This window comes from Accipiter gentilis, chromosome 16 (genome assembly GCF_929443795.1).
Source record: "Accipiter gentilis chromosome 16, bAccGen1.1, whole genome shotgun sequence".
NCBI classification, from domain to species: domain Eukaryota; kingdom Metazoa; phylum Chordata; class Aves; order Accipitriformes; family Accipitridae; genus Astur; species Astur gentilis.
Window position 1 is genome coordinate 13,396,674 of NC_064895.1, and position 14,138 is coordinate 13,410,811.

General features: G+C 35.8%; 1 protein-coding gene across 3 annotated transcripts in view; it reads right to left on the minus strand.

The window, feature by feature from the left end:
- KIDINS220 (kinase D interacting substrate 220) overlaps positions 1 to 14,138 on the minus strand; it is an 86,388-nt gene that overhangs the window by 20,864 nt on the left and 51,386 nt on the right. For all 3 annotated transcript variants that reach the window (XM_049818750.1, XM_049818748.1, XM_049818747.1), the window contains exon 23: positions 1,004 to 1,182. In XM_049818750.1, the coding sequence (XP_049674707.1) occupies positions 1,004 to 1,182 (179 nt within the window). The remainder of the gene's footprint in view (positions 1 to 1,003; positions 1,183 to 14,138) is intronic.

A 14,138-nucleotide genomic window follows, 5' to 3' on the forward strand; every position in this document is an offset into this window, starting at 1 on the left:
CTTCTGAAGAGACTAATGAAACAGAGCGTTGTGAACAAAGTTAGGCCATCCCACTGCAGCTATCAAGTACAGAGAAGGAAACTGGAAAAAGTAAGAACAAAAAGGATTCCAGTTGACTGAAGAAAAGTGTCATGAAAGAAAAGACAGGCAAAGGGAACTATTAATACCTGAATTCAGTTCCCACCTAGAATACTGACTGTCATACTAAAGAGTCATAAGGATCCTATTTGAAATTTAAAGTTCTGGTTTTATTTAAAGCTTTCGCATCTCTTAAGAGGTGGAAATGTTAGGATGCCTTAGCCTTACTCTAGAGCCAATAGCAATTCCTAAGACTGGACAAGAAGTGCCATATCATCCATCACATCAATCCACAGCAGCAGTGGGCAGTCAGAACATTTAATGCTGAGCAGAGTGTTTTTACAGAACAGAACATACCTGAACCTCACTGCATTTTTTTTTTAGACTACAAGCAAGTAAAGAAAACTGCTTAACAACCACTCCACAATAAACAACTCTTGCCCTAGAATGAATTAAGTATCATACTATAGCAGACTAAAAAGTAACTCAGGAGTACCAACTGCACAGGTATCTAATTGGGTATATATCAAATGGAGATGTTCCACTTTGTTTCACTGGCTTTGGTTCTGCAGGACCTTACTGACACTGTTCAAAATTGTTAACAAGGATCTGGAACTCAACTTACATCTCTACTACTAAAATACCATTATGTATATTAGTTTCCTCCACCTGCTAAAGCAGCCTTCAAATCAAGAACAGTGGATTCCCCCCTCCAAAGAAGCAGCTTTAGTCTTGTACAATCTGGCTTTTACAGCAAAGCTACTAAGTGAAGCTGAGTGGCCTGTTACTGAAGTCAAATCAGACAACCTGAAGGTCTGATTTGATGAACAAATCAGGAATTCAGCATGACACATGAAGTAGCTCTACCTAAAATGAAAAGAAATAATATAATTGTCATTTTCCATTTATTTGAAAGCATACTCACCTGCAATGATTTCTCGTAGCTTGGGATCTAAGTTTACAGTACACGGCAAAAAGGTTCTTACATCACGTGCAACAAGAACAGGTGTTCGTGAAGATAAAAATACTTCAAAGTTCCGTATATCTCCATCAATTTCAAGTAGAGGTTCAACATCTTTAGTTGTAGGAATATTCTTTGAAATTCTGTGGTGGAAAAAAATTAGATAAATCATAAACCATGTTTGTTACACTATGACTTCCATTTGCATAGTGATATTCTGGTGTATAATACTACTGCGCTTGCATCCACTCTCCCTATTTTCTGGAAAATGAAGAGAACCCATGAAGAGGTGCACTGCCTGCAGAAAGAACAATTTAACATTTTCTAATATGCAGAAAATTTCAAACTGTTAAGTAATCTGTTCTAATTGTATGCTTCAGAGAAATCTCAAAGAAGACACTCAGAAGACTAAAATCAGATCAGGGATTTATAGATCAGTAACATCAAATCCAAAGTAAGGGGAAGTTAACATTTGTCAACATTAACCTCAAATATCCATTCAAATTCTGATATCCTAATCAGAAATTCCATGGTTAAAAATCTCATTTTTAAACTACCATTTCTTGTAACAGGAACACTCGGGCATCTTACAAAACCCAACTGTGCATGATTTCATGGTAAAAAGTGGAAAAACAACTGCCTGCTTTCAAGTAATTCAGGTTCTAAGACAAGAAGCCACAAACAGAAGAGAACAACAAAACAATGAGACATGATCAATAATATAAGGGACTGTTGATGCATTATGACTATTCTCAAGCAATGGTGTGAGTTTTTTGTAAGCACTAGTACAAAGGACAGTTTTAGGAAGGAACAAGGAGAAAGCTTAAATATTAGCCTTGTGGAAGTTTATGAAAAGCTCCTACTAAATGTAAGCAAGTGATGGAGGCTGACATGATGGGTCAGATGGACTTGTTGACATTTCATCTCAAAGTATCATGACTGGTATCTCATCCGATACCAAATTAGAAATTATAATCTAAATTAAATCTTACTAAAATGAAAAAATGTTTCTGACACCCAGTATCATAAAAACAGAAACAGTGAAAGAATGCACTGAGAATGGTTGATATGGTTATAGTAATGACTGTAAAGTGACTGTGACAGCACTCTATATGGATACCAATGAAGTAACCATGCTGTATTTAAAGTAAAGATATAAAAAAGTTATGAGAAAAAAATATAAAAATAAAAATCTTTATATAAATATGAATTATGCATTTCACTAGTTAATGGCTTTTCTCAAAGACATTATGATCGCAGTTCTATGAAAAGGGATGACTTTGCATAGACATGTTGACTGCTCTGTGAGCTGCTGTAACTTGCTAAGAAGTTAGCATAGCACAAAGAAAGCGTAAGAATTTTCTCTGATTACTGGACAATTAAAGCAGTTAAGGCATTTGCCAGTGCTGTCGTGGGGGAAAGGAGTGCACTGATGCATGGATGGAAAGGGAGGAAGGAGTCCTCATGTACATTTAGTAACCTATCAATGTCCAGCCAAGAATCTCTTACATTAAATAAATACACAATGATGTGTTTATGAAGAGAAAAGAACGTAACACTTTAAAATAAAAAATCTGGTTGTAATTGAATTGTATTTTTAATACAGCTAATGCACTAAATCTATCATTAGCTGAACGATCTTACCTTATTTCACAATTTGTTAGCTTTTTAAAAGCAATGATCTTCTTTTATTTTTAGATCCTCCATAAAAAGAATTTTATGTACCATGGGATTATTCCAGAAACAACAGAGGCAGATTTACACAGAATATTTAGCATTTAATATTAAGAGAAATAAAAGAATTGAGGATCAATGATAGATGCTTGAAGTAAGGACAACTCTTTTACATTAAAAATGTATTTTAACTATGTGTTAATCTTTCAATCTGATTTTTTAGGGCAGTCTTGCCCTATACTAAAAGCAGAATTAACAAATTCCTATAAATTTTACCAGAAAACATCTGAATGGACCATGTATCTAACAGAAGGAGGATACTGCCATACCATGCTGTCATAAGCAGTATCTACAAATAACTTTATTCACAGTGAGATGTTACTTCTACAGCATAGAAAAATGTAACAAATACAAAATGTAAAAGCAAGTATAGCCTATTCTAACAAAGGTTCTGATCCTGTAAATCATTACAAGCAGCTGTCCGGATGGCAGTGGGATTATCCACTTCAGGAAAATTCAATGCATGTAAAGCTTCACAGGCTCCAGCCTTAAAAGAATAAAAGGTGGTGCTTCTGTAGGAACAGAAACTTGACACCCAGAAGTAAGTTACAGTTTCAAAGAATGGAAACAGTCCATTCTCCAACAGTGTTCCAAGAAATGTAGTAGGAGCTAAAAGTAGTCCTCACCTCAAGTAGTGAATGGTGAAAAGAAAAAAAAAAAGAACATTGGCAGTATCAAAGTAAAACTTATATACTCAGCAGAATCTAAGAAGTGTATATCTTACACTCATATTTAGCTATTACCTTATGTTCTTCTTTTTTGCCTTATATAGAACTACGACTAATCTGTCTGTAAATGTATATGTTTTTATTCAAACAGCAGAAATGTAAAAAACCCAAAAGCACTAATGCACACCTTAGTTATCTATATTTACTGTGAGTATTCTAGACAAGAGTTCAACACTGGCAAAATGAAAATTAAGTCACTTTTTAAGTCAGGGACTGAGGAGTTAAAAGAGTGGCCTACTTCAACACTTAAATCTACAAAATAAAAAGCCAAAAGAGAATGTGACATAGATTTAAATAAAACACACAGCCGATGAATCACATGAAACAAATTAGCTGAATTTTAATGCCAGCTCTACTTAAGTCTGAATGTGAACAGTGTTCTGAATACGATGAACAAAGCTACTGTTCAGAAGCCAATAGCCCACTGCTGGTGTGCAGATTGAAGTCTCTATTCTAACCTCCTAAGCTCAATGTCTTAAAACTATGCCTTTGAAAGAAATATTTATGTAAATGATAATCTTTTGGCAAAGAGCCAGAAAAATCGCATGTGCCTGTACTTCTCAGATAAAAAAAAAAAGGTTAGCATGCAAAGCACATTAGGAGTCACTTTTTCTAAAATAAAAGCACACAGATCTAAAAATAAAGCACTGTGAACACCTTATTCTTACTTTGGGGGTAGATTTTCCTGAGGCAGTAGAATTATTCTTTAAAACAGAAATATCAAAAACAGTCAGTGTTACAGAGTGTCTGTTTCCACAAGAAACTACTTGAATTTAAAAGGAATGAGCCCAAAACAGAACATTACATTGATAGAAGAGAACCTTACAAATTCATTCCACTATTCCGCACGTGTCCTTTCCACATGCAACTAAAATGAAAAACTGCTTTCAGTGTGGATTAAGTTATATTCCAACAATGATGGATTATTTCTGTCTTTTTCCTCAAATAAAAATAATTTACTACAAGTACATATAGGTATGTCATCTCATCTTTCATTCAAGGGACTGTGAATTTGCTCCAGATTTCTTCTAGTTTATGTTCACCTTGCAGTTCCACGATTGACTTGGAAAATAACCACCATGGTCCAACAGCGGGTCCAGCGCTGAACGTGGCCAGCATAGCTTAGGAAGATGCTAGGCTGTTGGGCTTATACATGACACAGCCTATCTATTCACCACCTACTGCAGGAGATGGTCACCACCACAGGATGTGGTCCTTCACCACCCAACCAGGTGGTGGTAAAATGGCAGCAGCATCAACTACCTTCATCCACACTGAAGGCTGTGCTGTGCCCACATTCCCTGTTTGGTTGGTTATGTCAGGTCCCAGAGTACACCAATAGGCTCCATCACCTCTTCCCCTGGCCAGGGGTTTCACTGCCTGTTCGTAAGGTCAGCTCTGATACAGTGCAGCTGAGCAACTTGGAATCGGACTGTTGCGATAAGAGCTGTGAGAAGCCTCATTGGAGGCCTCTATCACTTGGTTCGAGAACTACCTTCAAGCTCAGGCCTTTGCCCTTGGTCCTTGCCTGAGCTACATCTACATCCCTTACTGGTCACAACCTTGACTCACTGACTTGACTTCCCAGCTTGATCTGAAACATGCCTCATGGCTACAGACCACTGGGCTCTTTGCTGTCCCTGGTTACTGCCACTGAACCTGCTCTGATCTTCCTGTTCAGCTACCGTGGGACTGCACCCCTTGCTCACAAAGACAATGCCCTGCCTGTCTTGCTGTACTCCTCAGCTCCCAGCTTGCCTTCTCTCATAGAGCAGCCTGACCTGCTTTCTCCCAGAAAGGTTGACTTCTCTGCAAGTCCTCATACCCAGAAGGGCCGTTCTCCCTGCTCTTTCCAAACCTCTCTCCCTGAAGGTCAAAACAAAGAAATTCTACAAGTTACTCTCTACACACATGAATCTTCTTTTTTCTTCATGTGTTTTACAGGAGTAACTAACTACGTGGACAAGAGTCATTTAACTTTTGCACTCCATAAAAAGCAAGAGACCTAATGAATTGTTATGAAATAATAAATAGAGCAACAGAAGGCATGGGCATGAAGGCATGTTGTGATTTATCTATCATGTGCCTTTTAAATATTTCTCTATATACAATTTTAGACAAAAATGTTGCTCAAAATAATGAAATAACTTCTCATTAAAAATGACACAAAAATATTTTTTCTAAAGGTTTGATGCTGAGAAACAGAAAACTAGAAAATCTGGGCCACTTTGGAATGCAATATGAAATTTGGATGCTTAACAGTCTGCTAATTAGACATCTGATCTCTAATACCTAATAATCAAATCCTAATAATATAATGCTTTGCTCTGAAGTTATTTATCCTATCTTGTTATGTGTGGTCAGTATAGTGACAGAGTATCTTCATGCTTAAGGGTGCATTTTTTTTGGATTAAAAGCTCTCACACAAAATGCCCCAGAAGACTTGCAGTACTGTCAACATATCAAGAATAGTGCTGCAAATATTTCAAAGTGAAATTTGCAACAGGTTATTTGAACACTGAAAAATAGCATTTGCTCATATACACGCTTGTATAAAGGTAGGAATAAAAAGTCATCACAAACTCAATACTAAAACATAAGGGAATCAATGTTTTATCTTAATAAAGATCAAAAAAAAGCGCTATAGTTTGATATATCTATCTAGACAAAAATTATAAACCCCTCAGTGCATATTAAGCAGTACAGAGACTTCACTGAACAGATGCAATATCTATTTAAAAACTCCTATTACCATAGGTATTTAGGAAAGCTTGCTTTGCAAAACTGACTCTATCCAATTCAAGTAACAGGAGATAAAGCACCTCTTCTGAGCATTCCTGCTTTTGATCATTTCAGAAAGAAAAAACATTTTGATCCTTAAAAGATCGGTATTTATTAAACTAATCTCCCACACCTAGTATCATGCACTGTCAGTGAGCCATATTAAAAAGGTCTATTTTTAATACAGTTTTCCAGAATATACCCTGCACCAGCATTCTTTATAATTAAAAAAAGTGTTAATATGATTACAAATGCCTGGATTCATTCACAGCTCTGCAGTGCTACTTGAATCACAGAATGCAAAAGAATTTTTTAAAAAATCAATATATTTATTACACAGATGGAAAAGCAGGGAAACAGACCAGCACAGAAGAATCTAAGACTACTCAAAGCTGCTCTGTAAACAATAAAGTAATTATGTCTCACTAACTGACAAGTGCAACAAGATCACTCACACAAGTAAAATACAAGAATACTGTATTAATCTGGTTTTGGTATTTTCATTACTGAATGCCAGTTACAAAGCTACTTTATGGCTTTATGCAAGGATTCTTTTATTCAATACCTCTACCTGTAGGACTCCAGAAATTCAGCAAATATTTGCAGGTCCTCTAGCATTTGAAATGGCCATGGTTCATCCTAGTCTACAGCACAAGATTCTTTTCTGAGGCTACATTATGGTGTACAGTTAAATCTCAGGACCAAGCAAAACAACACTCCTCCTCCAAAAGTCCAAGGCAAAGACTTCACTCACAGAAGCATGAGTTCCACTTCTCAGAGACTAATCCATCAATCTGTTGCAAATGTTACCCAGAAATGGAAGGCAAAAAGGTACAATTGCTATACTACATTAATAGAGTAATAACCAAAATTCAAATCCACTAGCAGGAAAGACATATTACTTCCTTTATACAGCATTTGGATTACCTGATCTGTTCCTTATCTTGCCCTTCTGAAGCAGCTTCTTATGACAGAGTTGATCTAATGAGGCAAATTTATTGTATGGGCATATGAGCAAGGTATTGCAAGGAATACTAGAACATCAGCTTCCTAAGAACTTGATATTCCAAGCTACTGCTCAGTGGTAGACTTTTACAGCAATATGAGACACAAGACTTTTCTGAATATGAAGCAAGTATTTTATCTCCTCTTTTTTCCTGAGACATAGATTACATTACATTTATTGTGGGGTAAAAGCCAGGATATGGGCCACTAGCAGTATGTAGCTAAGACATGCGTTTCCAGCTTATCATCTTACCTCACAATGTTTTCCCATTTCTCAGGTTTTGAATAAATATTCCACTTTTGACAAAAACGTTCAGCAGACACAAAAAGCCATCATCTCCAATTTCATTTCCCAACTTTATCAATTCCCCAAAAAGTCCAGAAGTCTCATGAATTGACTTACACAGCTTAATAGAAGTTTTCTTTCCTGAAATTGTTTATAGTGTTGCTAAAACTAAGGCTTCTGTGTTCTACCCTAAACTAGCATCAATCAGTGGTGCTTGGAGGGATTTGAAATATACACAGGAGCATTTTTAAGAGATGCCATTAGTGCACATTAACTATACTGGAAGCAATTAAAATTATCTGGAAAGTATTTTAGAAATATGACTTATTACTCTATATTACAAAGGTGACTAAAAAAAGCTAAAAATACTCTGCCTTGTTCTGATTAGCTTTTACTACAGCCCTTTTTCTCTCCATATTACCTGTTCATCTGAACTTCCTTCTTGTCATGTCCTCTGGTACTCTGCTTCTCTTTTATGCCTTGCTTCACCTAGGTCTATTTAGTAGACGGTTTGGGCAACAACCAACTGCTACTCAACTGGTATGTTGCTGTTTAACATTGAGACCACATTATTAGCACAGTAAGAAACATAGTAACTTTATGTGCCCTGCCTTTTAAGTAGAAGGCAACAAAAGGAAACTGAAAAACAAAAAGCAGGTTAAATATTTAGAAGTAATGCCTCACTGTGAGGTCTACAAGAATATTAAATTGTCTACTTAAAAGGATGTGATTTATTTAAACCCAGCCTGGGCAAAAGATTATTGCAAAGAACACTATAACCAGAGTGATGAACGTGGCACCTTCAACAGCTTTTTAATTTTTAATTTCTATAATCACTAAAAAGCTACACTTCTTAAATTAATACATCAATAGGTTTTGTACAACTTGCAAATCCCTCAAAAGTTGATTTCACCCTTTTTATTAAAAAGTATTTAAACAGTGTCAAAACTGAAATTAACATAATAACCTTCCAGAAAAGTTACATTTCAAATGATCTTGCTCAATTTTAACATTGCTAGAGATTTGCTGAAAACATGTAACATACTTTTTTAAAAGAATAATTTAATAGATACTTGTCTAAAGCACTGTAATGAAAAAGTAGACAGATAATGCTTATCTTCAGTTTTTATTTTACTTTTCTTCTTACTTATGTATATTAACAAAAAACCCTCAAATGATTTAGACAAAAGCTTTTAGCTCAACACATAATTGCAACAAAATTACAATAATTGTACCAATTAAAATAATCCTGAATGAACAGTTTGTCATCTTAACGTTCCAATGGTTTATAGAAGGATCTACTTAATTAGCTGAAATTGCTTTCCAATGTTAGTATCAAATGTCATTTGTTAAAAGTTGAACTATTCGAAAATAATTTAACAAAGCAATTTTACAAAACACCAAGAACCAACATTTTCTTTTCAGCTGAATAAAGCAAGCAGATGTGTCATCAAATTGCTATAAAAATAAATGAACCTTTAAATGGGGAAAAATAAATTTTACTACTAGTGCTACAGAATACTATTTTCTGATTTTTATGAAATCAATTTCTTTAATAAAATAATTTCATATCATTTATACCTTGGTGGTATTTTTAGTATGCTGTAAATACACTTCTTAAATTGAAGTAGTAAACAATGAAGTAGAAATATTGAACTGTATGTGAAACAGAAAAATGTTTTAACCTGCCCAAGTGATTTCCTAATTTGATTCACATGGGCGTATCACACAAAAGGTCTGAACTTAACAGTAAAACATAGCACCAGTGAAACCACACTATAGAACTCCAAACCTGCAGTAATTGACTGCTGTTCCACTTAAAAATAAATTCGTTTTTACTAGTTTAATCTGAAGGAAAAAAAAAGAAAAAAAAAGAGAAACAGAGGATGAGTTGTTTAGTAACCTGAAATTAAGTATTTCTCTGGTTACCATTACTAGACATAACTATTTCTGTGGTTGCTTCCAAAAAGGTGTAATATCAGTAAAAAGACTGGAAAAAAAGCAAGCAAAATCATATACCAGTGCTGAAACTGGAAAGACAAAATCTAGAACTGAAGAAGTGAGAAACACCAACAGTTTCTATTTTTGATAAATCAGACAGAGCAGATATCTTTCACAAATTATTCCTTAGAATGGTGTAAGAGTTGAAAAAGCATTAAAAAAGTAATAAATAAGCTATGGCTGGCTTAGATCCTTTAGCCTCCACACAAAAAAAAAAAAAAAAAAAAAAAAAAAAAAAAAAGAATCCTGAATAAAAGCAAGCTATTACATTATTCTTCTAATTTTGGTGTGTTCTGCTTTGGCACATCATTTTGTCATCCAATTTGACATCCATCATAGGTAGGCATGCATGCATATGTGCACAAATACTTTATTGCAGAGGCTAAATTAAGCCCAGGCAATGGATGAATTATAAGTTGCCAAGTTTTAAATAATGGTTACTTATGACTCTGAGGACAGCACAACCATTTTCTCAACCTGGAAGATATAAGTTTTTTCAAAATCAAAGATCTAAGATTCTTGATTTTCATAGTTTACTACAGCCTTCCAAAAATCATGTTTTCAGGGAGATTAAGTAAGGGGAGATCCTAATCTGAACAGATGGCTCATGAGAGTTTCTTCTATCCTGAGCCAAGCTCTCATGTTCTAATATTTTGAATGGATATATAAGAATAGTCACATCACAGAAATTCAGGGACCATAGTTGCTGACATCCTCACAAAGAAATGATAAGCCCCGTCTTAATACCCCAGTTTGAGCAAAGCCTGGGCAAAGAATGATAGGTAGGACTGTCTCTCATGACATCAAGCACGCCAAGCAGAGTAACATCAAAACCAGCCAGTAAGAAGCACTTGAATAGAAGGCTGTGTGAATACCTGAATTCTGTATCATTAAACAAATTGTAAATTCAGTTCTGGAGACAAGTACTCCCCTCTTCCCGATGAGAATCTTTAAGCACTGAGACAGTGAGTCACGGTCTCTCTTAGTACTGTCTCCCTAGATACACCAGCCTTACATTTCTCATAGTTTCACCAGGTAATGGCTAGAATTATATTCAGAAAGATATGGAATCTAGATCCTAATCCCATGAGAGAGAGGACAATACTTACCATGGATCTACCAAATTCCTGGGGGAATGTTCTACCCCAATGGTATCCAGATAGGACCATGAGGAAATTCTCATGGATTATTATCAACTTTATATTGAATTTTTTTTTTCCCAAGGAGCCCACCATAATGGGCAGGTCATTAAATTGTTCTGGTAGCCTGCAGTGTGTTCCCTGCCATTTTTGTTTCAAAGGCCAACTGGAACTTGACTACAGGACCAGAAGGTTTCTGCAACTTGTCATACAGCCTGCCCCAGCACTTGGTATAACTAACTTAAACACATTTATCTTCGAATTGAAGTAGCCTTTGCTGCTGTGTTTTGTGCTAAACCTAATCTTTTCCTCCTGCTACAAACATGCTCAAACCACATTTATTTGTCCAGGCTTTTCAAGGGCTTCAGCTACTAACCCTCAAGAATCCTGAATAGGACCACGAGACTCAATTTAAGCCTCACATTAGCAATTCTCAGCATTCACACTAGCAGAACTGTAGATGTTGCAGGAACTTCAGGGGTAAAAATTCAGACATCCATAGTTTTTCCAGTGTTTGTAAGTTTGGTCAGTCATTTTCTGAATTGCTTCTTGAACTCAAGGAGCATATACATGACTGAAGTTTCACTTTCAACTGCATGAACCTTAACATGTGGAACAGACTTTATTAGCGAAGACTGTTCAGCTACTAACAGCTTTAAGAAGTGACAGGCTGGTAAATGTGCCATATTTACAAAAGAACTGGTTGGCTTATAGATGCAGCCTTAAGCAGTAGAAAGTATCAAGAAACAAAGATGACTAAAACTCAGAGCCTCAAAGTGAAATGACAAACTAAGGCCTTTGGGGAAAATAAATATATGACTCAAATGTCTTAGACTGAGGAAGACTTGAGAATCCAAAAGAGAGGAGAAAGTATTCAAGCAAAACTAGGACTCCTCACTGCATGGGAAATTGGACAGTGATGATATTCACACAAAAATTTGAAGTGAGACTATGGCTCTTCTCATCCTCTTTAATATCTTTTCTACTTTGGTACAGCCTTTTTGAAATGTGATGACCAGAATCTCATACTGTTTAGAATTCAGATACATCACAGATTTGTATAATACAAGACCTTCCTTCTTTCCATTGCTTGGCTAATAACTCCTAAAGACAGCTTCGTTTTCTGACTGTTGCTGAGCACTGAACATATTTTTTCAGAGAAATCAGCAATAATTTGTGAATTTCTTTCTTCAATGCAGATTTACAGCCCATTACTACGTTAGCAGGATTATAGATGAGATTATTTTCACCAGTGTGTTATGCCACCTGTATCCACAATGACTTTGATTTGCAATTTATTCATAGCTACTTCCAGAACCCCCTGAAAAACAGCTGTCCTGGTTATATCCCCACATTGCATCTTCTCCCTCTGCCAGACCATCTACAGGTATGTCAAAGAGCGCAAGTATTATCTTTGGAAACTTTACCTGCAAGCTTCTCACGAGACTCTTATTCCTATCTTTCACTTCCTTCTTTTGTTTTCCTGAAGCAATCTTGCCTGTTATTACCTTAAATTTTAATACATTTAAATGTTCTTAGATCAAGATGTTGCTTAAAATTTCTTAGATTTCAAAATATTACATTGCCTTCTTTACATGTTCACTGACTCTGTTGAGAATTCAGTTTCTTGAAACACATCCTCTCTCAACAAAAGCCACAGTGACTTTTCCCAGTACATCATTTATTTAGATCTGGCACTGACATTCATTCTGGTGTCATGGATGTTTCATTTAGTCTTCACAAGAGAACACATTCCCATAGCTGGCTAATTTACAAGCTTGAGAAGTATCAGTTGCAAACATTCAACAGAAACTTGCTTTCATCTGACAACTTAACTCTCTTACAACTTCATTTACAGAAAGCCCACATATTTTACTACACTTCAGGGCTTTAAAAATTTTTTTTTTGCAACTTCTGCAAACCATTTTGGCATTACACGAAACTGACATTAGCAAGACTCTTTACAGCAACATGGAGGAGAATGCAGCACAACTTAAGTGTAGAGGAATATTAACTGCATGTCGGAATTATAAATAAAATGGTAAAAATAATCAAAGTAGACCAGGATGGAGAGGTAGGTAATGACAATAGTGTGCTTGACCACAGAACAACCTAAACACGAAAGGGGAAGGAGAACACAATAGACAAGAAATCAAAATTAGGAGCTTAGCCTGGCAAGGAGAGAGAAAACATGAAAATCCTTATGATGAGAGATTACTTGAAACAGCAACACATATACCCAAAGGAGTAAATACTGGTACTAGTAAGTATACCAACTGGAAGGTAAACCAAGCAAAGATCCAGACCAGCAAAGAGAGAAGCTGGAAGTCGGAGGATAGAAGCGAGATCATACAGTAAGTCAGTTTAAGGTAGTAAAAAGAGTAGAAATTTTTCTCCAGGCTCAGCATTTTTTTATTTTCAAAATATGACACAATTACAAAGAATGGGCTTGTTCCCCTCTACAAAAGAATTACAACGTAGCGTCTCTACCTGTTACTAAGAGAGAAGACTAAGTGACTCCAATCCATAAAGACTGTTCACAGAGGTGTACCTGTGCCACAGAATGAAGCCTAATTTTGTGGTTGGTTTTGGGGGTTATTTTTGAGACCCTGGGAAAATGTTGCCAATGTAACATTCAATAGGTTTTACCATCTCTGCATAGTATGATACAGTAAAGATACACTCCTCCTGACAGAACTGGTTTCATACTCATCAATACTATCTTCCATATCCATCATAGCATCTAAAGAAAAGCACTCGCAAATTTACTTTCCGCAACAATCCTTCACAATATGAATATATTAGTTAGCTTTTTTTTTTTTAAATAACAAACTGAAGCGCAGAGATATAGGTATATTTATTTAATAACCAAATTGAGATACCCAGTTTTTTTCAGAGTACTCCACCTCCTGAAAGCAGAGCTCCCACTAGCTTTAGATACAGCTCTGAACACTGAGCACTTACTAACACCAGCCTACAGAGCCATAAGCTCTATACCACCTCCCAACAGAGGCAAAAATGCTGTCCAAGTGAAACATATGATAAGAGTTAACTAGTCCAGCATCACACAAAATCTGACAAATAGTTCTAGAGCAGCTTTCAGTTGTCTTAGTTTAGCTTTGCTATTACATTCTTTTCCACTATAACAGATAGCACCGAGATGTGACAGAAAATGGCCCTCTCCTTTACTACATAGCCTGTCTGTACAGCTTGCAAAATTAAATTCTGGACATTACAAGACAGGAATCTTATGGGTGCAAAATAGCATATGATCATATAAGTCATATATCATAATGCATACGCAGAGGGGAATTAACTGCAGACTATTTTTATTCTTTCATTTCTTAATGCTTGACTACTTGATTCTTTCCATTTTACTATACTTTTTTACATTTTGACAGTATTGCTTATTCTTTGAAATACGG